This window comes from Sphaerodactylus townsendi, linkage group LG03, assembly GCF_021028975.2.
Source record: "Sphaerodactylus townsendi isolate TG3544 linkage group LG03, MPM_Stown_v2.3, whole genome shotgun sequence".
NCBI lineage: Eukaryota > Metazoa > Chordata > Lepidosauria > Squamata > Sphaerodactylidae > Sphaerodactylus > Sphaerodactylus townsendi.
The window spans coordinates 109352978-109376826 of record NC_059427.1 but is presented as its reverse complement, the minus strand read 5'-3'; the positions used below and the strand labels follow the sequence as shown (position 1 = coordinate 109376826).

The following is a 23849-nucleotide window of genomic DNA, read 5'->3' as shown; positions in this document are numbered from 1 at the left end:
ATGATTTCAGTAATTCAGACTGCTTATGATGAACTTTCTGAGTAGTAGAATGCTGCTTTCTGGTTAGCATTATAACTAAGGTCCCTGCCTAGCTGTCTTTACAAATCTTTGCTAATTCCTTCATATCCCCCTTGGCTTGTACACTTCATGGGAGAGACTGTGACACACACCGCTCCTTAAAGTATGTGACACTTTCCCCCCTGAAGAGCTATATCTTCATTCTTATCATTTTATATTTTAAAATGGTAATAATGAGTGCAATCGATTATGACAAAGCTTCCTAAGATTATATTGTTATTTAACACTTAATTTGAATTTAATTGCTATTTGACAAGTTTAAGCAAGAACATGTTAACTTTGAAGATAACCACCATTTCCCTCTCTTTAACCTAACCAGCCTGGTGACTTTTTACTCTCTAGAAACTGCCTTTTAACTCTAGATGAAACTGCATAAAGGCAGCCAGAAGTCCTCCTAGCCCTTCCCTCTTTAATCTTGTAATCTTCCATCACACCTGTCCTATGGCACACCTGGAAATCTGCTTACCATAGCAGATGAGGAAGGGAAACAGATAACAGGACTGCTGAAGGAATTGGAGAGAGATGCCACAATGGCCTTCTCGCCAGCTTCATCTTCAGGTTTGAAGGGCAATGTCTGATTTCCAAGGTGAGAATCTAGGGAACAAACTAGAGGTGATGGTGAGAGATGCATGAAGAGACCTTCCCAGAATTTTCAAAATGGAAAGAGTAGCTCTCCCTGTTAGGATTCAGTACAGGGAAACAAGAAGGCTTAGTCCAGTGGTGGCGAACCTTTGGCACTCCAGATGTTCATGGACTAAAATTCCCATCAGCCCCTGCCAGCATAGCCAATTGGCCATGCTGGCAGGGGCTGATGGGAATTTTAGTCCATGAGCATCTGGAGTGCCATAGGTTTGCCACCACTGGCTTAGTCCTTCCTGCATACATTTCATGGACTGCGACCCTCCCCTTTCCTGGCTGTTCCTAGGACTGAAAGGGAACAAAAGAAGGCAAAGCAAAGCATGGGTGCCTTTTCCCCCTCAAAGATTAATACCACCACAGATCTGTGTGTATGCATGTACTTGTGTGTGATGCCACACATGGAGAGTAAGGAGAAACACCCTCTGACACTTCAGTGTCATTTTCAACTGGTGATGCCACACATGGAAAATAAAGAGAAACACCCTCTTTCCCTTCAATGTTGTCTCAAATCAAAACAAGATCCTGCTTGGCTACTATTTCCATTCAAAATAAAAACAAAAAACAGAAAGATCTTGTTCAAAGATCTCCCAGCAACATACCTAGCTTGGTTCTTATCTCACTCTCATCCCAACCCTAAAAACAGCCTCTGCCTGAAAACATAATCATAGTTAAGTTTAACTGCCAGTGCTGCATTCACATCAGGGATGAACTCCCCCCCCCCCCCCCCCCGAGCATAAGCTCAAATGCTGCTACCCAGACAGCAATTGTTGAGTCGGGGTGATCAGACAAAGGAAGGGAAGGAAATTAGCTACATGTGGTTCTAAATATATCTGGATCTGCCACTGCACCTGGGCAAAGCTGATCTTGATTTTATTCTGTCTAAAATAAGCACTGGATTTTTCCCCTCCTCCAGTCCATCTTTAAGGAATTGGTTTTTGTAGACTCCAGACTTCTGCCAAATGCTCCACATCAGACAATCCATCTGTATCAATTTAAACTCCACATGATGTTAACTGTCAGGATTTCAGGCACACACTAACTCTGTTTAGGACATGGAGAGTTTGAATTGAGGTAAGTAGGTTCTCTGATGCTTACTGTATGATGAGAACCAAAAGACCTGTGTGTGGCAAAGGAGTGAAATGAGAGATATTTTCAGAAAGCCAGCTCTGGGACTGAAACCTTATTCTAGCTGAATGTTTCCTGAACTCTGATGGACGGCCGCTATATTGAGTAGCAGCAGTTGGGGAAAGTTGTGGGCTCAATTACTTGCAAATACTTATAGTATCTTACGTTGATCTGCTTTGGTCAAAGTGCAGCCATCTTAAGCTATGTGTATTTTGTGAAAGCCTGTTGATAGGTTTACTATTGCTATATCTAAGTGCCTCCATGAAAATCACAACAGCAGTAAAACTGGCCATCCATGGACAAGGTAAGGATTTCGACATGTTTGGGGGATTACTCAGACATATAGGAATATATGACTTGGTAAATTTGCCAAAAGAAAGAAATAAAGAATAAAGAATACAACTCAAAAATGGTATAATGAGGACTGAATATGCTCCTGGAAGCAAAAAGGTGAATCAACTAAGCACTGGCTCCAGGTGAAGTACCAGATCAGGTTCAAGGTTTTGGTATTAATCTGTAAAACTTTAAATGTTCTGGGGCCTTCATACCTTTGAGATTGCCTCTCCTAATATATCCCTGAAGGGACACTTCACTCTGCTAATAACAGTCTACTGGTGGACCCTGGATGTCATCAACCAAGGTCAGAGTTTTCTTGGCTCTGGCCCTGGCCTGGTGGAATGCTATTTCAAAAAATGAGACTCAAGTCCTGCAGGACTTGTTATAGTTTTGCAGGGCCCGCAAGACTGAGCTATTCCACCAGGCCTGTAGTTGAGGATGGTAACAATGTCCAACTCGGCTGGCCTCCCTTCCCTTCCCCTCCCCTTCTCTTTGTCTTCAAAACTGATTTATATTTGGTGATTAATTCATTCCCCCTCTGATGGATGGTTGTTTTGACAATTTATGGCACTGTGACTGTATTCAACTGTTGATTTTAGAACTGTATTTATTGATTGCTTTAAGCCACCCAGCGCCTGTCCAATGGGGGAAAGCTGCCTATAAATCTGACAAATAAATAAAATAGAGGGGAGGGAGAATTAGCCTGTTCAAGCCAGTGATAGCTTGTGCAACAATGAAGGGGAAGATTCTGAAGTGGGGTTTGTCAAATGGTTCCCCCTCCCACAATACCTTGTACGTTTCCAGCTTATTTCAAAACAGAATCACAAATGCCGCAAAGATCATGTATGCTTTATGAACAATATTGTACCTGTGTTAACAACTGGGGATCTCTGCAAATTAGCACTTCTATTTTTGTCCCCTAACATTTGAGACAATCCTATGATTACCAAAGGGAAGGAAGGCAGCATGGTATAGCTAGATCTCAGCAGCTAAACTTGGAAGCGAGACCACCAAGGAAGATGTAATGATTATGTCTTACCAGTGCTAGGATCAGGTGGGCCGAACTCAAGTGCGTAGCGCAGGACAAAGTAGTTGTTCCACACATAGAGCTGGTTGTCACGTGGATTGTAGTCAACAGAAGAGATGAACTGGTAGGGGTTGGGGAAGGTCAGTGAAATGGGCTCTTCACGGTTCATGTTGGTGTTGAAGGCATAATCAACACGGTTCCCAGCTGCCTCACTGTCATCGTCCACATACACTGTGCGCACCACATAGAGGACTCCACACACCATGAAGGCATTGGATGCTGAGCGCTTGTCATAACCCGTTTCCCATGTGCCTTCAAAGCGTAGTGTGTAGGGATTGAGCTGGCTCACCACCAACCGTCCATTGTTGCCCTCAGTAGCATAGATGACCCACAGCCCATTTTCATCCACAGCCAAGTCAATGTCAGTCTTGCCCCCCCAACGGTAGGGTGAAGTGTCATGGTAGTTGGCTGTGTTGATAACTGTCTCTCCACTCTTAATGCGTGTCCGCAGATCATACTTGATAATGTTCCGTGTTCGCTCCTTGTTGTAAAAGACTGCACCATCGTATACTACAAAGCCAGTGCCATCAACCCGATTGGGCAGGCGATACGTCGTTGTGTGTCGGCCACCCACATAGTCCTCCCATGTAGCATACTCGGTCAGCGTGTCTGTCCGGTATGGGATCCATGGCATGACATATATTCGGTCTCCAGCTTGCAGAGGGTCTTTGCACCAGGCTCCAGATTGGTGTTCTGACTCATGGGCCGAGGTAGGTTCCAGGATCTTGTGCAGCGTCCCCGGGCAAACAAATACTAGGGAGGGGATGAGGGGAAGGAAAGGATGATTGGGCAAAAGGGGGAAAAATCCAGAGAGAATGTGACAGAACAAAAGAAAAAAGAAAGAGGAGAGAGAGAGAAAAGAAAGGATAAATTTGTAAAACGGTTGTTGGCAGGAGAAGTGAAATCCGCGCTGAGTTTTGAGAGCAGCTGCAATCATGAGACTTTTATCTGTTATTGAGCAGAGAGGGCTTGGTGACCAGTTAAATAAATAAGGGAGCAGGTAGGCATCACAGAGGAAAAAAACATTTTCTCCAGATCAAATTGACATGGAATTTTGGGGTTCCAAATTATTTTTCACCATTTGGTACATTAAGTTGGAGATGTCAAATTGTTACCCTGCCAAATTCTGAGTGGCGGAAAGCGGAGTGTGAGTGCTGTTGAACTGACAGTTCTAGCCCCTATTCCTTGGCCACATGTCCTATGGAAGTCAGCATACAAAAGGTTAAAATCTACAGGCTACAAAATTTAACATGCGCTAGTTACCCCATGTGATTTAAATTAGATCCTGTCAACTGAAACTAATTGTGTGTGGGGGGGGGGTGTGTGTGTTCTATCCTAACATAATGGAAATAAAGGCTGTCAGATCAGAGTTTCAAAAGGAAAGGGCTCAGTAAAGAGCAGTAAGGCTGTCTGCCCTAAGGGATCCACTGAATAGTGTGTGTTAGCCTGCTCTCTGAGTCTGGGTAGCCTACAGGTCTCCCTGGAGCAGGGACATGCTTGCTGTTTGCTCCGTTGTACTTCCACAAAGATTCTGTTCCATGGGAGGTCTAGAAGCATCTGAAATTACCAGTTCTACCAGCTCCATAGGCCAAGGCTAATTTACACCAGCCCCCATGAAACACTTAAACCCCACACTGTGCTGGCATAAACACCAATAGCTATTTTTGCATCTGATTCTTTTTGTTCTCATTTCTCACAGGGGCTCCCAATTCAGCTCCAGTAACTTAAAGGGCTCTTGAAATAGCTGTTTCAATCCTTCTTACCTTCTTGGAATGGGAGATGAGAGGGAGCGACATTAATGGCATATTAATAGCCATTACTCTTCCCTAAATTGGAGCTAAATATCCTCTCAGGACCACAAGTCGGCCCAGTGCAATTCCCTACAAATGGAAAGTGGCAAAGCAGCTGAGTGCAGGTCCTGGGAGCCCCGGTTCCTAACTCCCCTAGACAGCACTGGGGGTGGGGGGGGTGGGGGGGGAGAAAAGATGAGGAGCGACTAGCCCTAAACCTCCTGTACTGGCATTTCAATCAAAACGTAAATGAAGAGGAATGGAGAACAAAAAACAGTCATTAAAAACCTCACTTTTGGCTAATTAAAAGCCCACTGAATGCAAAACACTGGGTGTTTCCTCTTCCTGCTGAAAGAAACTACTTTAAACCCCTGAAGACAGAGAGCTGTGGATTAGCAGAGCGACCAGCTCCCTTCTGGAAAGAAGAGCTAACCATATAATGGCAGGCAGGATGATTCTACCCCAATTCTCTGCCTCTGCTTCTCACATCCTGGGTGCCACTGGAGCAACTTATCAGCCAGGTTTGATTCAGATCAGCAAGGGACATGAGACTAGTGCGCATGGCAGGGTGGTGAAGAAGTGAAGTGTAATAGTGGGAGGGAGACCTGGGCAGATGGGAAAGGAAATCCCTCCCCTTCCACCCACACCTCGGTTGGCAGCCTGGAATCTTGGGAAAAGCCAGGAAGAAAAAAGTTTGAAAGGAAGACAATTCAAGCTAGCCATTCTGCAAGTGTCTGCCTCTGGTTAGCTGGAGCAAGGCTGGGAGAAAAAAAGCATTTAGTGGTGGAAGGAGGGGAGGGGTGGGGTGAGGAGAGCAGCACGGTAGCAGAGAATTCACCTTGTCTATTCCAGCACAGTGTGTGCAGAGTGTCACAGAGTAGCCACATAAAGAAGTAGTCAAACTTAAATTAGGCCTTACGTACAGTGGTACGGTGTGTTTTTTAAACAGTGAGTCCTAGATTCCAGAGGCCAGGAAATTGATATCATAGTACAAGGGAAAGGAACCTGACAGTGCAGTAGGAATCTGATTCACAGGAAGCACGGCTTCTGCTGGGTGCTGGTTCTCTGTTTGCCCACATGGGAGCAAACATATTTCTCACTTCAATGGAACTGGTTTTTGCTAGGACTGCGTATCTGTCCCAGAATGTCTGGGAGCAGATTTTGTGGGCGCGGAAGTGAATTCTCTGCTCTACCTTTATTAAATACACACAATTTCTGTGATGGGCCGTGTCACTTTGGACACAGTTTGCAGTGAAGCTTATTTGGGCAGGGCGTAACTTTGACTGCTCTTGGAGACTCTGGCTGGAGTCAGTAGCGTCAGACCTTGTCAGAACACACCAGGAAGTAGAGGAGGAGAGCTCCAGAAATTAATGGCAGATCCAACACAGAGACTGCCACCAGCCATGGATTTTGACAATGCCAGGCCCCCGCAAATATTTATTAATAAATCCTCACTGTTCTTCTGGATCCAGGCAGAACCATAGGCTGCCAAACCAGTGAGACTGGACAAAAATCTGATTCTGATCTATTTTTGCATAAGTATTTACATGAAGGGAGAGGATAATGTAAAACAGTGCACAATCTATTCTACAGTTAAGCAAGCTTAACTTCCATTGAAAACAATGGGAATTATGTGGGTTTAACTGTGTGCTAGATTGTACCTGCTGCTTCCAATGGCCACCATTCCTGACTAACCCCAAGAAGAGAAAGCAAGGCTGAATCAGCAACTGGATGAGTTCACTCAAGATTGTTCACAGTGTTTTGGTCTTTATGGAGATTTGATGCTGCACCCTTCTCAGTAATAATAAATCCCTCTGATTAATAACCTTTCTGCCATTGCAATTGTGGGCAAATTCTACTTCCTAATTTCAGTTGGGGGACATGGCAATGAAAACTCAAAAGTGACTAACCCTGAAGTGTCCAGAGTGCCAGACTCTTCCTCTTAACTGATGAACTTCATCAGTCTCCTCTAGAACCAGAAGTGGCCCAGACACAGGGGGTTCCTTAGACATCACACATTACATTGGTATGTTACAGAACCATAATGGATATCTAATGATAATGACCCTATCATCTCAAATATGTACACATTTTTGGGGAGCAGGGTGCTCATGTCCACTATAGGATGGTATAAAGAGCTACTTAGCCTAGCACAAGTTTTTGTGAGAAAACTTTCAAGAAAGTTGATGCTAACCATTGTGGGTTTTCTGAGCTCTGTGGCCACGGTCTAGAAGTTTTCGCTCCTAATATTTCACCTACATTTATGGCTGATATCTTCAGAAGTATGTCATGGCAGGATGTGTTTCTCTCTGTGGCACAATGACATGCCTCTCACCATGACATACCTCTGAAGATGCCATCCATAAATGTGGGTGAAATGTTAGGAGCAAAAACTACCAGACCATGGCCACACAGCCCAGAAAACCCACCACAACCTGTTGATTCCAGCTGTAAAAGCCTTCGACAAAACAAAGTTGATGCTGTTAATCTTTAAGGGGCCACCAGATTCCTGTTTATTGTGGTGCTACAGACTAATACAGCTCCCCACCTGTAATTGTCAGAATGAGTCTTTCTAAATGGATACAAAAATAATTGAAGACTCACTTAAGCATAAATGATGGTCTTTGCAGACGTTTGATTTTTTACTACTATGGATTATTCTGCGAATGTTGTCACTTAGATTTTTGTGAGACCTTGCTCAGGTTCTGTTTTTTTGGTCACCCTTTACTGCTAACCAAGAAGAATTTAGAACAAAGCAAAGTTTGTTGCGTCTGGTGGCACTCTGTGCTAGCACCAGGCCTAAGGCCGGTTTTACTGTGAGATATCTGTAGAGCTCTAAAGTTTAAGATCAGAAGTGAATATTAGGAGAGAGGTTTTCTTGACCAAATGTGTAAAAGTGGGTGTCCTAGTTCATTGCTCTATCATTATCTCACCATGAGCTCTCTGATAAACTCATGTTGTATAAATCCAGCACAGGCTCTTTTCCATTAAAAAGGGATATGGTTCTTTTTCCTGACTGGGAAGGTGACTGAATCCCACCCAGTTAGTACAGCCTTCCCTCGCTTTATCCCAGAGGACCAAAGCAGCCACATGGCTAGGGGCCCATCTTATGTCATGCCCATACCCATCCAATATTCCCTGCATGTCATGCTTAAGGAAAACAGATTGGAACTGAAAGCTCATTACAATTAAGCCAGGGTCTGGAGCCTGAACCTGTGAGCTCCAGCAGCCATAGCTTCTCAGTTTCTGTTTGTACCACCTTCATGGTGCTCCATCCTGCAATTTATGGGAAGCAACCCCCTGAATGCTTCATCATCCGAGCAACTCTAGATGAAGCTTGCTTAACTGTTGTGGACACGCATGTAGCACGTGTTTATCTCATATTCTTCAAGTTAAAGCTGTCAGTGATTTTTGGTTGGGAATGAGAGGTATGAGATGGTCAGGGTGCGTAGTGCCTCCAATTCCAGCTACATAGCATTCAGAAGAGGAACCATGAAAAGCAGCTCTCTTGCCTACAAAGTGCAACATTGAACAGGCAAGAAAGTCTCAAAACTGGTTTCCTCAATGCACATCCTGTTTAATGTAAGCTTTGTAGATGTGCAAAGGCTAAAGTGGGGCTGTGAAAGCAGGATGTACAAGTGGGATGTGATCCTGGAGGCACAGCCATGTTCCAGTTTCTGGGCATGTAAATGTCATGTAATAATTAGTAACACATTAATCTACTGAAGCATTCGAGGTGGCTTCTCATGAATTTGTATTTGTGTGGCTAGTTTTAACATGCTCTTGAATCCATTCGTGTGCATGAGTCTGTGTTATCAAGTGCATGTGATTAACCTTTTATAGGCATATGAGTCTGTGTAATTGCCCCTTTCTGTATGTAAAGCTGGTCTTGTGTGTTCATATTTCACACTCATCACCAGACACTTTCATGTGAGTGCACTGCCTTCAATTTCAAAATCTAGCTGAATATATCTGCTGCTGTGCGATCTGTGTGTATTTATGCATTGGTATGCTTTCTCCATATTTATGTCTGTGTTGTGTTTATGCACATGTCACTGCTTCTTCCCTATAAATAACACAGTGAGATCTAGGAACATTAGGTGTAGCTGAACAGGGCATGAGTGAAAAAAAATCTGGGGATTTCTAGATGTCTAGTCCTGTCTGTCAGCTAGGAACACCTGCCTGGCACAGTTGCCAAAAAAGCAGCTTCATGGAGTCTCACAAGTTCGGCTCAGCCCAGCTTCCCATCTGGGTTGGTGGGGTTGGTATGGATGACTCCTGGCAGCGGGAGGAGAAACACACCATTAAAGAATGAAGCGCTGGCGAGGGGGGGACAGCACAAAGCGTTAACTGGTTCCGATCCCTCATGGATGGGGCAGAGTCGACTCAGCCTTCTAAGTCGGGATGGGGTTAACTGTGCTCTGGGGTAGGGGGAGAAGATGTCAGAAACAGAGAAGGAAACAATCAGTAAAAGCCACATCCAAAACCATGGAAACCTGTGGAAAAGAAAAGTATAAGTATATGCCTCCATCCCCAATCTTGGGAAAAAATTCCAAACCAATGCAGGAAAAAAATCAGAAGGTTTTTTTTAGAACAAACTAAACAGAGAAAGAGAGAGAGGGAGGAAGAGAGAGAGAGAGATAAAAGGAAGAGAGACATGGGTTGGGTGGAATCAAGCCTGGCTTTTGAGTTTTAATACTCGGAAATAAATTAATTTGCTGGATTCCTAGTGCTAACCTGGCAGCTTGTCCCTTGTTTGGACAGGCTAATTACAGCTAGGACTCCTGGTACTTACATTAGGTATATTACCTCCAGATCTAGCCAAGAAATGCAAATTAAAAATACATTGACTGACCCCCTTCTTTCATGCAGCACCCCCATCTTCCACCAATAACAGACAGAGCCAATGATCATGACTGCAGCTTTCATTTTAAAAAATGGGTAGAAAAGGAAAGGGAAAAAACCCAAATAAAATCACCCAGGATTGATCAGGAATTTTAAAAGAAACAAAACAAACCAGTAAGCAAGTAAATTAAAAAAAGTCCACATCATAGTGGTTAATAAATTGGAATAAATTATTTATATGTGTTCTGGGGGGAAAAGTTATTTTCTATGGGTTTGCCTGATTTCCACATCATCTTGACAGAGGAGCATGCAAAACAGTTAAGAAAATGCTCCTCAAGACCATTGAATTATCTGGGGTGGGAATGACTATGATGTCTCAGTTGAAAATTTAGCTTGGAAATTCTCTCCAAAGAACTGTAGAAGCCCAGAGAAAAATTCCCACTGAAAAATGGAACATGAGTAGAATAGATCCTCAGTTTCATCCACATATCTGGTTAAAGTTGCTTTTCTGATTGAGTGCAAAGGGGTGCCCCTTAATGTATATCACTACATGTTCCTGACATTTCAATCCATGGAAGTAGTAGACTAAATATGGACAGTGGGCTACACAGAACATCTCTACTCTGTTCAACAGCTGATTTCTAAAAAGCACTAAATTTGTGATCCTGAAAGTAAGGGTTGGAAAGAAGGCAAATAGAGTGCCATAGAGTTTACTTTCAGTGAGATGTCACAGTCTGCTTAATATTAGTTTAATTATATAATAGAAAAAGATAATTTGACATATGTATAGAACAATCTAAAAATTGCAAGAACTCCCAGAAGAATTAATAGAAAATATCCAATTAGTAATCAAAATTTTTTAAAAAAATTAAAAAGAAAACACACCCTCCCAAAATTTTCTGCATTTCACCAATTTTTTATATGGAACGGTCCAATTTAAAGCATATCTTAAAAATCAGGAACTGGGATTTTTTTTAATTACAAAAAGGAAAGAGAGAAGTAGTGGTTGAGGTAGGCCAAGGTACCCAGTTGGTTGCCATGGAAACATGAAGAAAGGAGCAGAGAGAATCAGTTGAATGATAAAAGACACAGAGATCAGTTTGGAAAAGTGTATTTCCCCTGAAGGAAGTAAAAATCAGAGAGAGGACAGCCATAGTCCAGACATTAATGGTGCTTCCCCTCCACGTGTGAACAAGAATAAATGGAAACACTTTGAAGGGTGGTTGTTAGATGATTACATTATTCCTTTATTTACTGGGTGTACTTTAGTTAGTGGAAGCTTTGTTTCTGGAAGGGGAGGGGAATGCCAATTGGAATTAGTGAGACCAAAGAGAGAAGAGTTCGGAAAACCGAGGGAAGGGGAGGTGGAAGGTTAGGAGAAGAAGGATTGAGGAGAAAAGGTAAAGGAAGGTCACATTAAATATGGCCACAGAGAAAAAAACAAGGTGCTGGGTTAGGGGTGGGGGTCAGTGGTAATGTTGTTGTTTACCTTTCTGTTCCACTTCTACTTTATGCATCGGAAGGGAGAGAAGAAAAATATATTGAAAAAAAAAGGTGCAAGAAGGAAAAAAAGAGAAAAGAGATTAAATTGCTTTTTGTTTCTTCCCACCCCCACCCTACAGAAACCATTTTTTCTTTCTTAAACTGCAAATTTCCCCTCCCATCAGCCCAACAAACGCCAGCCCCTCCCTTGTTGGAATGGTTTCAAGGCAGACAGCATGTTGGGTTTGGTGGTGGTCATGATACTCTCTCATTTTTCTTTATTTATATCATTTGATCACTTTGAGGTTCACAGTTATCATTTTTAAATTTTGTGCTGCCGACATTCCCCTTCAGAAGAAAAGTCAGAAATCAAAACCAACCAGAAAGGACGACAAAGGAATAAAACACAAAAGGGGGCTGCTTGGGTGGAGAGCATTTGGAGGGAAGGGGCAGGAGTGGGGAGAGGGAGAGCAAGCAGAAAAGTGAGAAAGGAAGAGAGGAGAGTTTGAAAACAAAACATCCCAGGATCTATACTAACTTCATATGAAAGGCTGACCTATCCTGGCCATAAAAGTCTCATCTTTCCAGCTCACCACAACTTGAATAAACTTATACCAATCACACTAGTGTTCCTCTGTCCTGATTCACAATCCTCTGGATAAACTCTGTGTTGGTAACCATACCAAATAATAGGCATTATAAATGTAACTCAGTGTCTAGTCCAACCCCCTCCCCCAACCTGTTAACAGGTCTGATCAGTCATGTAGCTGTTGATGCCTATGCAAGTGTACAAGGTGCTGCCATGTTAAAGAATCACTCCAATTATCTTTCTGTTGATCACATTGACTGACAGCAGCTCTGCTGAGCCCCTCAGGAAGAATTTTGTTTGTTTCCACTTCATGCAACCAGGGATTTCCAAGGACTGCTGTGGGACTTCTATAAATGCCAGGTAAATCATGATCAACTGCATGTCCATGCAGTTCATGCTCCAAATAGTGATAGCTCTTCAAATCATAAGAGCAATTTCAAAATTACAATACAGTGGTAATAAAACATTGCCCTCATGGCTGGGCACAACTATTTCTATGGAGCCAGAGGTCTGATTCTTCCTTTATTGTGGCACTAGCCCTGATCCAGCCTCGGCGGCTCAACATCTGTACAGACAACAGATAAAGGAAGAGGGAAATCTATAGAAGGGGAATGCTATTCATTCTAGTTTCCTATACCTAAATACAGCTGCTTCTCCAGGCTCCTACAGTGAAACTGACTAGGAAGCAGCTTATAATCAGCTCTATTTCATTGCTATGGGGAAATTGCGTAAATGGCTAGAGGAACCTAAATTTAAATAGGTACTCATTGTGTCCTTTAAAAAAATATGTATCTTAACAGTCTTTCAGTTCCAAGTCTGTAGTTACTGGGTGGAGGGAGGGTGTTACTCACTGTGGGTGCTTTTAGAAAGTAGCCCTTGAAAATAATGTTTAGGGATACATGTTTTGTTTTCTAATACATGTTTTAAAGGGCACTAAAACTTGTATAACTAATTTGACTATAGTCCATTGCAAAACACAACTGAAGTATATATTGTGGGCAATGCTAGCTGCAATACTGGCTCCATGTCTTTGAAAAGCTATAATCTGTACATACGTATGACTTGAAAAAGGAGATTCCCCAAAACAGAAAGTGTTGTAACATTTCATAGAAGGTCATGTCATTTTGTCCATGGAGCTATGCATTCAGTTAAAATTAAGCAAACACATCTTCTCAAATAGAATCTTTGCTTTTGCCAATCCATAAATCCTTACAGAAACTGGAATCCACTTTCAATTCAAATACTATTTTTCATATAATATAGCCTCCAATAAATTATTTTCTGAAAATATTTTAAATCATACTGGGTACCTACCCAGCCTCACACCTGAGAGGAAGTGTACTGTTAAATTGGGCAGCATGGGAAACTGCATACCTGCAGTATCTTTTATGGCATCTGTTCATGTAAGGAGATTTTGTTTGCTGATGAAGCTGGAGGGAGCATTCATCTCCATAGTCCATTATCTGGGATCAGGTTAAGAATGCCGCTTGTCTCAGCAAATATTAGACGTTCTTCTAAATGTATTTCCAACTTATATCTTAATGAAATGTCCACAGGAGTACCGAAGGGCAAAAATGAAGCATTCAAGGCATGACTCTGATCTTTGGGGGAGTCATTCAGAGATCCAATTGATTAGGGTATATATCTGAGCTTTGATGGAGCTAGGCAAATCGGCTAGAAGTGGTGAAAAGTGGTGGAGAAACTGATGAATGGACAAATGGGTAATTTAGAAAGCAACGGTATGAGAGCTAATCTCCACTGATCTCAGTTTCTTTACAGTATTCTCTCACAGCAAGGCTTTAAGCAGCATACTTATGAATAACTTGGAGGATATGGTAATAACGTTGAGGATAAAATCAGGCAAAGATATAAAATGGAGATGTTAGAAATAACATAGTGTCACTCTTTGCTGTGGTTGTTATAAGAGAGCAGGGACAGAAGGAAAGGCATTGAGGCAAATATTTTTGAAAATAGTGTATGATGCAAGTCATATTGAAAATACTTCCAAAACGATGAAGATGCTGGCATAGACCATCTTTAAAGGAAGCCCCATGTAAAATACTTTACAGTAATCAAGACAGGAAGTTACCAGGGCATGCAGTGCTGGGCCAGGTCCCTTTTGTCCAGACAAGGGCGAAGCTGACGAACCAGACAGAGCTGCTAATAGGCACTCCTGGCCACCGCTGCCACTGTAATCCCAGGGACAGGGCAGAATCCAAGAACACCCATAGATCTAGCATCCAGTCCTTCAGGGGCAACACTGCTCCATCCAGCCCTCTGATCTCCTGGACCTGGAAACCCGCTACCCCTAGCACCTCCGTCTTATCTGTATTCAGCCTCAGTTTACTGGTCCTCATTTAGTTCAACACTGCTTCCAGGCAAGTATCCAGCACCTAGGGGGCCTCACCTGACTCAGCTGGAATTGAGAGGTACAGCTTGGTGTCATCCATATACTAATGGCACCCAACTCCAAACCCCCTGATAACCTCCCCCAGCGGCTTCATGTAGATACTAAAAAACAGAGGGGATAGCACTGAGCCCTGGGGAACCCCACAATGAAGCTCTCAGAGCTGGGAGCAGGAACCCCCTACTGCTACTCTCTGGAGCCTGCCCCAAAGGAAGGACAAGAACCACTGAAAAACAGTGCCCCACTGAAAAACAGAGCCGCTCCAGAAGTATACCATGGTCAATAGTATCAAAAGCGGCTGAGAGATCCAGAAGAATTAACAGGGAGGAATTCCCCCTGTTCCTCTTCCGGTAAAGGTCATCCATCAGGGCGACCAAGGCTGTTTCTGTGCTGAAACCAGAGGTGGGATCCAACCAGTTCTCACCACTTCTCTAGAAGTGGTTACTAATTTTTTTCTGAGTGCCGAGAAGAGGTTACTAAAGCAACCTCCCAGCCCAATAGGGACTGGAGGTGCGTTTGTGTGGCGGTGCCACTGTTTGAATCCCACCACCATCGGAACCTGTTATTAAAATCTTTGGATCCCACTACTGACTGAAACCCCCTTGAAACCAGACTGAAATGGATCTAGATAGTCAGCTTCCTCCAGGCGTGTCTGCAGTTGAGTAGCCATCACTGTCTCCAGGACCTTCCCTAAAAAGTGGATACTGGCAACTGGATAGTAATTGTCTAGAACTATATGCTCCAGGGAGTGCCTCTTCAAAAGAGTCAGTGCCTCCTTAAGAATCAGTGGCACCACCCCCTCCCTCAATGAGGTGTTGACAATTGGCATCCTAGAGTCAGAATCTCCAGGCCAGAGCTCAGGAATCATGGGCTTCTTCTGATACTGAATCTAATTCCCATCAGCCTCTGTCAGCATGGCCAATTGGCCATGCTGGTAGGGGCTGATGGGAATTGTAGTTCCTGAACATCTGGAGAGCCGCAGGTTCCCTACCCCTGCCCTAGATCCACTCAGCCAGTCCCCCTAGGCTTGAGCTAATCAGCCAAGATGGGCACAGGTCCAGGAGGCAAGTGGTAGGCCGCATCCCTGAGAGCAACCTGTCCACATCCTCAGACCGCAGCAACTGAAACTGTTCCATCACAACATGACCAGACGGCCCTCTGGACACTTCCACTGAAAACTGCTCAACAGTTGTCCCGAAAGTGCCCAGCAAAAGTGTCACAACAGATCTCTGGGGGTATCCTGGCCCCTACCCCCCGATTGGAGGATAGCAAGCCATTCACCACTCGGAACAGTTCTATTGGTTGACTACTTAAGAATGCAATGATGGCGGAAAAATGGACTCTCTCTGCTTCCCTCACTGCCATCTGATAGGCCTCAAAATGGGCTCTAACCAGTGTTTGGTCAGACCTGCGCTCTAGCTGTTGCTTCATCTGTTTCATTACCCACAAATCCCCATTGAACCAAGGTGCTGAGCAGGCTCTACAGGCTGAGCGGGGATGCTCAGAAGTGATCATATCGATGGTCTTCTTGATTTTGCCATTCCACAGTGAAAACAGAGGCTTGACAGGAGCACCAGTCATGTTACTTGGAAACTCCCTGAGCTACCAGGAATCCATCAGACTCCATTCTTCTCCTGGGATGGGCCATTGTAAAAGAGCACTCACCCCTGAGGTGGGAAGGGGCAGCCAACAGTCCAAACTTCACCAGGTAATGATCTGTCCATGACAATGGGCAAGTAGCCAGACCTCCAATTAATGGATCAACCCCCACTACTTCTGTTGCAACACCAGATCGAGAGCATGCCCCACCACATGGGTTGGTCCATACACAAACTGAGATAGCCTCATGCTTGCCATGGTGCCATGAGGACCTGAATCAGTCTATCAGAGGCATCCTCAGTGTGGTAGTTGAAGTTCCCCAGAACAACAGTCCTCGGAGAGTTCGTCACCTTCTCTGACTGCCTCTGCCAGCTCAGGCAGGGCGGGTGTTGGGCAGTGGGGTGAGCAGTACATCAGCAACAATCCCAACTTATCTCTCTGGCAAAACACCAAATACAAACTCTCAACTCCGGACACAGGATGAGAGGGGCACCATGTGAATGTGTATGACCCTTTGTGGACTATGGCTACCCCACCACCTCACACCCCCCCCCCCCGTCTGGGCTGGTGCTGCACCTGATAGCCTGGGGGTAAAGTTGGGTCACTTCTAACCCCCTCCCCTGCCCCAGCTCTGTTATAGAAGCCAAGTCTCTGTTATAGAAGCCAGGTCGGCCCCCTCATCCAGAATCAAATCCTGGACGAGGGCTGACTTGTTCAGGGCCGACCTAACATTCAAAAGCAGCAGCATCAGGCCAGTGGGCAGGATGACTGACATTCCTACTTTTGGATGGGGAGCAAAGCAGAAGGAGCAATGGCCTGAAGGCATCCAGAGAACCTTCTAAAAACCATTCTCCTCTGACCCCCAGCGCCATAACACCCCTTACACTGGGATGGCCCCAGCCTCCCTGCCCTTCCCCTCATCCAGGCAAATCCTCCCAGGTGCCCCTGCCCCCTATTAATCTTCTACTATGCCCTTAGGAGTGGACCCTCCGCCTCACTGGGAGGGAGGGAGAGCAATGGAAAGACGCTGTGAATGGGTTCTCACTCCAAATAGGGGTCTTCTGACCAGGGCATCCTCCCACCATGCTTCAGCTCTATCCCACTCCCAAGCAGAAAGATGGAAATCAATAGGGGACCCCTGGAGGCAGTCCCTCTCTTACCCAAATGCCAGCTAACCCCCAAACTCCTCACGCTAAAACAAAGCTGAAAAAATTAAACAATAGCAATGTAACCTCACTAAGTCTGCCCAGCCTAGCCACAAGCCTATAAATCCCACTAAATTTACCAAACTCACATGAGAAGAAGGGGCCTGCCCCCCAACAGTTCCCAAATAGGCCTGCAACAGGCAGCACCCTTATGGTGCCACCCTTCGGCTGCTGTCCAAGACCACTGCTTTGGGCTGCGGCTGCTGCTGCTGAACTAGCTGCCAGGCCCCACCCCCCTGCAGGTCAGGCTTGCAGTTCTTCCAGTGGCCAATGCAGGCTTCTCTGGCTGGCAGGCAGTATTGCAGGCAGGGCTCACAGGCAGCCCACCTTGAGCTGCTGCTGTAGAAGACGCTGCCAGATCCCATCCCCTGCAGGTGTTCCCAATACGGTGGGGTTCAGGAGCTGCAGGCCGCAGCTCGCCTGGTCAGGCTTGCAGTTCTTCCAATGACCAATGCAGGCTTCTCTGGCTGGCAGGCAGTATTGCATGCAGGGCTGACAGGATGTTTTTATGGTGGTTTTTCAATGTTTTATGTTTTAATGGGGCTTTTAACCCCATTATGTAAGTTGTCCTGGGACCAGTATAGGGCAGAGTATAAATGGAACAAATAAGTAGAATTCATGCTAGTTAAAGGAACTTGGGATTCTGTGACATATGTATTGCCAACATACAAGCAGCATGAATTGCAGTCTAGATCATGTGAACCAGTCTACAGCTGATGTTAGACTGGTAACATGGGTGAGGACCTCCCCTGAGAACAGGGTTATAAATATATCAGATACAAAGATGGCTTTATTAGGGGTCAGACAAATTCATGAAGGATATAGATCTTCCAATTGCTATTAACTAGGACCATGTGTAATCAGATATTAACTACTCAAACCAAACTGAAAATATCTAGTTCATTCATGCAATATAATATATAATAATACAAAATGGGAAACAACAACGAGAATATTCAGATTTGGCTATTATTCTGGCACCTGGTTAATATTAAAAGTAAAAGGATGTCAGAGAGAAGGGGGAGACTAAAAAGGGACTGATTTGGCAGATGTATAATTAAAAGGAATATTTGCTAATCAGCAGAATTCCATACAGATATTGCCACACAAAAAGAGGACTCCACTGATAGATCTTTATTTATTTATTTATTTATTTATTTATTTATTTGATTTGTATCCTGCCCTATCCCTGCAGGGCTCTAGGCAATAGTCATGTTGCTAGTTATACAAGCAATTGTGCCTCCCATCTGTTTGATATTCTGTTCTCTCTCTAGTTCTGTGACACTTAGGCCCATTAGGAAAACATTTTGCTTGTATATACTGGCATAGAGGCAGAATGTTATATCCACCTCAGTGATAGGAAACACTAATGCGGGCAAAGAGAGAGAAGCTATGAAGGTCTACTCAGAAGTAAGTCCTTTGGTATTCAATGGGGCTTGTTCCCAGGACAAAGTTCATAGTATTGCAGCCAGTGAATTAGGTCTAGACTAAACTGGCAATCTCTGCCAATTGTCCATTCCCCTGTAAATTCTCCTCAGGATCACCTACTCCCAGAAAAAGCACTTTGTAGGGTTCAGTGGGCTGAAGTGTACCATAGGAGGAAGGTAGGAATATTGCCTTTTGCCATTGTAAATTTAGTCTGAATCCAACCCGGCAACTGCTGTACTGCCTTCTGACAATGAGCATGGCAATCAAAGACAGACAGAAAAAAGTGAGTCATCTCATAGAATAAGGTTTCTGAGATCTCCCACCAACTTTAGTTTCACTGAAAAGCAGCTACAGGGGAAAGGAAAACGTACATCAGGGCTGCAACCCTTTTATTTTAAATAATCTCATCCCAATCAGTTTCTCTGCAACAAATTACCTCTCTCTCAGATGCTACTAGCCTCAGTAGGTGAAGGAGAAAGGCTACCCCCTATTTTTAAAAAATACAGGAGCGGGTCTATTTTTAAGCAAAAACGGAGCTTGTGTCAAATTGGGCCAGGGACAGTTTTTTAAAATTCCAGGGCAAGGTGACTAAGTGAATGATGGCAGAGCTACTCCAGGCATATCTGAACAACATTTCCGCACATGACTCATTTCGCCCAGGTTCTGGGCTCTGATGGATGATCTCTGCTTTCAGTTGGATAGGAGAGTTTCTTCCTTTCTAAGGTTATTAGATCTTTATGATGCCTCTGGTAACATCTTGTTATATCAGTCAGAAAAAAGGTATGGGGGCAGACTGGTGTACTACGCTGGTTTCAATCTTTTTTTTTTAAATCTGATAGAACCTGGAAAATGGTTATTGCAGCAGCAGTCAAGAATCTGGCTTCTGAACCACAGGGTTCCCCAGAGATCTCTGCTTTCATTCATGCCGTGGAACGCTTATATGTGACCCTTGACTGAGGAAAGTTGAAGATTTGTCAATATGCTGTTGATACTCAGGGCTGTAACTCAATCACAAAATGGCTGCCATGGAGATTGCATCCAATCTCACAATATTATAAAATTCCAGCTCAAGCATCTTCCTATAGAGAGGCAGCTTGGTGCTCTCTGCACACACAAATATTCCTAAGTTCTTCAGAAGTACCTCCTGCTCCAGTGAGCAGCAAGAAAGACAGGATGGGCTCTTTGCTTTGATGAGGAGATGTCCTTGGCCACCAAGCAAGCACCAGGAAACATATCAGAGGCACCACATTGGGAATCACTATAGAGCAGTGCACTATGGGTCTGCCCTTGAAGAAAACTTTTTAAAATCCAGCTGGTACAAGATGTGGCTGCTCAGGCTCTGAATAGTGCCAATTGCTGTGAGAGCAGAATTCCAGAGTTTAAATAATTACACTGGTTGCTATTTGCTTATGGTTTGAGTCAAGTGCTGTTCGCTACCTTTAAAGCTATTCATGACCTAGGACTCACACACTTGAAGGACCACTTCGCTAGGTATGAACCTGCACATCATTTAATATATGCCCAGTGTTCTTTACTGTCAGTTCCTTTTTCTCTACTTTGCCCTCTTGAGACCAAAACCTGCTTTTCTTGTGTAACACCAGTCATCTGAAATAGCCTGATGCAGGACAGTAAACACACTTCATCCATGTTGTTAAGAAGACCTGCAACACATTTTTTTTTTCAAATGGCTTTATGTTACCACTGGAGATAATTACTTCTATATGCTGCTCAGTGATGTTGGTAGTATACTTTGGAGTGGGAAATGGAGTATCTGTCAATATTTAGTTTGTTTGGAAGGGTGTTTCTGTATTTTTTTATCTGAGATGTTTTGTTTGGATTATTTTAGGTAATTATTTGATTTTCTTCTTGGTCCCCCTAAGGCCTTCAGGAATAGCTGGAGTACATTCAAATAAATTACATGTAGGCAAGGGGCATTAATCTTGCAGCTTCATATACCATTTTTTCATTCCATTCCTTTCAGCATTTTCCCCCAGTCAGGTTCACTTCTAGGATTGGAGTTGGCCTGGGGAAAAAATGCTTCAAGCAGTGGAATGCAACAAGTTAAGACATGGAAAAAGCTAATGGTTTGATTATGTACCGTACTCCATTTTTGCTTAAATATTAACCTCTGTCTCTTAGCTAGCGAAACTCAAATATAAAGATTCCCCTATTTGTTGTTGCATATTATTTGTGCTTATCTGCTTTCTTGGATAGGCAAACATCTACAAGCGAAAAATTTAATTATCTTTTAAAAGGGAGCACTTTCTCCTATCCTCCTGAAATTTAGCAGGGAGGATCCCTGGGGTGGGGGATAAAGTTTCTAAGAATTTAATTCCAGTTGGCTGGGAGGGAGTTACAGCATACAACTTATTTCCCACTGGAATCAACAGAAATGGATCATATAATTAAAAAAAACCTTAAAACATGTAGTAACAAAAATAAAAGTAATAAAACTAAAATGAACTGCAAGTTAAAAAATGTACACATCCCTATTATTAGGTAGTGTGACAAATTCCTTGTCACAGCATACTTCTGAATTTAAGATGCAGAGCAGATAGAAATAGGTGGATCTTCATGCCCTATGTCTGGGGTCCCCTGAGGTCCTCTAGCTGGCCACTACTGGAACAGGATGCTGGAAAAGATGGATGTTCAGACTGATTCATCAGGGACTTTTTTTAAAAAAATGTACTGGTTGTAAGAAAAAGTTCATAACAGAACTGCTACTCATCTTGGAAGGAGAATTTTTAGCAAAAGGAGCAAGGAAAGCAAGATTTCAGGAGACTCAATTTCATAAAAAAGCAAATTCTTATAAGATCAGCAACACTGGCATAAGTAAAGAAGGGGATAGAATGAACACCTGGTTGACAAGAAGGGTGTCACGGAATTCTTTGTCTGTATTAATAGGTTTAGCTGAATATGCCCTAATAAGCATATTTTAGTGACAGAAGACTATTTCATAAAGTTGGCATTTTTTAATTTGAAACTTCAGAGACGCTCTCATGGTCCCATATGACTAGAAAAGGGAATATAGGGAAGGGACCTGATGAGCTATCCAGAATCCTCAAACTCTGCTTTGATGGTTCTTTTTTTAAAATGTGTTTTAGTGAACTTCTTAGAGAAGGTTAGTCTAATTTGTTGGTATGCAAGTTATTTCTTGCCCTCAGAGCTGCAGAAATACTATAAGGTAATACTCAACAGCTCAGAAATAGTACAACTATTATTTAAAGCTCAGACCATTTTCAACCAAATATTTTTTCTGAAAGTTTCATTTACTTTCTGAGCAATAGTTGTTGCTTTATTTAGAATTCTGTTCACAACTGAATGTCCTGAAAAATACCAACGGGATATTTATCTTTACTTGGATTAATGATGCCCTGGATAATTAGTAAACAGGCTGGTTTTAATACAGCACATCTTTCCATGAAACATTTAAAAACAAGAACAGATCTGCGTAAACTTGTATTAGTACCAACCAAACTGGCACAAAACCCACCAATTTGGTTAGACCTAATAAGAGGTATTACACAGATTTTGTTTTTGTTTTAATGCCATTAGTCAGGATAAACACAGGATAATTCAGACGGAACAAAGAAAACAAAACGTGATGACAATGAACTGTTTTTTGGCCCAGAAAACCAGAACTACATTCCATGAGTTGCTAGGATATTGCCATATAATCAAAATGTATGTATCTGTGTGGCTTCCCATGTGCATAAAAGAGGAAACAGCTTTGCCTTGTTTTAAGGATCATGTCTGAAAATTAAAGTCTTAAGAGTATACTTTACGGAGATAAGACCAACAAGCCATTGTGCTTTATAGACTATTTTACTGAGAATAAATGGAGAATATGGAGATAATGTAACTAGCAGGGTCAAAGGACAATCTGATTTGGGCCCACATAGCAAAAAAAAAGCCAAAGAAACAAGTGGGAAAATAACCATGGTGTTTTTTTAAGGAACCACCATATTTTATGATATTTTTGGCCATTCTGTCGGCTCTTGAACCATCTGAGAAATATGTTTCAGATTCCTGACCTTCCTGAAATGAACTTGCAAAGGAACATGTTCCAGTTCTGCAAAAGATCCCAGCTCGCCTCAATATGAATGCAAAGGTGGTGGATGAAGTAAACTAGCTCATGAGCCATTTACTAAATTTCATCCAAGCCTCCAAAAGTATATGTGTGGGGGAAAGTTACTGTAAAATTTGTTAGCAGAAAGTATGCTTGTACAGCTTTATATGTCAAAAGGCATGACTAATTCTCACGAGTTAGCTTAAATACACAAAGTACATAAGGCTCTGTGAAAACCATGAAACCAGTTTTTGTAGACTATATGAGAGTTAGAAGATCTCTTCTCTGAAGAGAGGCGAGAAACTGAGGCTAAAGTAAGAGGTTTATTGTGTGGTGCGGAATTGGCAATAAAATATTGTACTATTTGCTGGTCATGTGAGCAACAGAACTCTGAGGCCAGACAGACTGTGGGGCTAGTCTATGAGCTGCTCCCAAGCAGTATCACAACATCGTCATGTACCACTCTAATTCCGTAGAAGGAGATGTAATCAGACCACCAGAAGAAGCAACAAGGGAATGAGAGAGAGAATCAAAAATAATGTAAAAAGAGGAACATGTCCACAAGTACAGTCAAGGAAAACAGTGTCACAACTCCCTTGGCAGGAGTATAAGGGTGTTCCATTCTGTCAACATCAGAATGTGGGCATACTGAAGAGAAAACAACTGGAATACATTTGTACACATGGAGCTAAAATTGTCTGGAACTTGTGCTGCTGTACATTTTTCATATGGGAGAGGGGGGTCTGTGTTGAGTCAGGTTCTGCTAGCCATGAACAACTGATGAAACAGTATTTTTAAAGCAACCAGGCTTTTAACTTTACTTTGGTGTATAGAAGTTAAAATACATGGCAGATAGGTGCTGCGTGCCTGTTCTCAAAAAGAGTCAGTTAAATTTTTAAAATATCTTTTGGCTATCAAACATTCTCTGTTTTTGACTGAGTTTTAAAAATATTTTAGCATAGTAGGAGTGGTCCAATGTGTGGTATTCAAGTTAAAAGGAAGGAAGGAAGGAAGGAAGGAAGGAAGGAAGGAAGGAAGGAAGGAAGGAAGGAAGGAAGGAAGGAAGGAAGGAAGGAAGGAAGGAAGGAAGGAAGGAAGGAAGGAAGGAAGGAAGGAAGGAAGGAAGGAAAAATCATGAAGCCTGAGTATTTAGAAATAGACCTAGAAGGG

At 43.1% G+C, this 23849-nt stretch overlaps 1 protein-coding gene across 8 annotated transcripts in view; it reads right to left on the bottom strand.

Moving 5' to 3' along the window:
* Positions 1 to 23849, bottom strand: part of ADGRL1 (adhesion G protein-coupled receptor L1) — a 185224-nt gene that overhangs the window by 33049 nt on the left and 128326 nt on the right. For 3 of the 8 annotated variants that reach the window (XM_048489780.1, XM_048489774.1, XM_048489777.1), the window contains exons 5-6: positions 11390 to 11407; positions 3218 to 4018 (exon numbers count right to left, since the gene is read on the bottom strand). In XM_048489780.1, coding sequence (XP_048345737.1) covers positions 3218 to 4018; positions 11390 to 11407 — 819 coding nt within the window. Of the gene's footprint in view, positions 1 to 3217; positions 4019 to 9357; positions 11188 to 11389; positions 11408 to 23849 lie in introns of all 8 variants that reach the window. The other 5 variants (XM_048489775.1, XM_048489781.1, XM_048489778.1 and 2 more) reach the window with 4 other exon arrangements.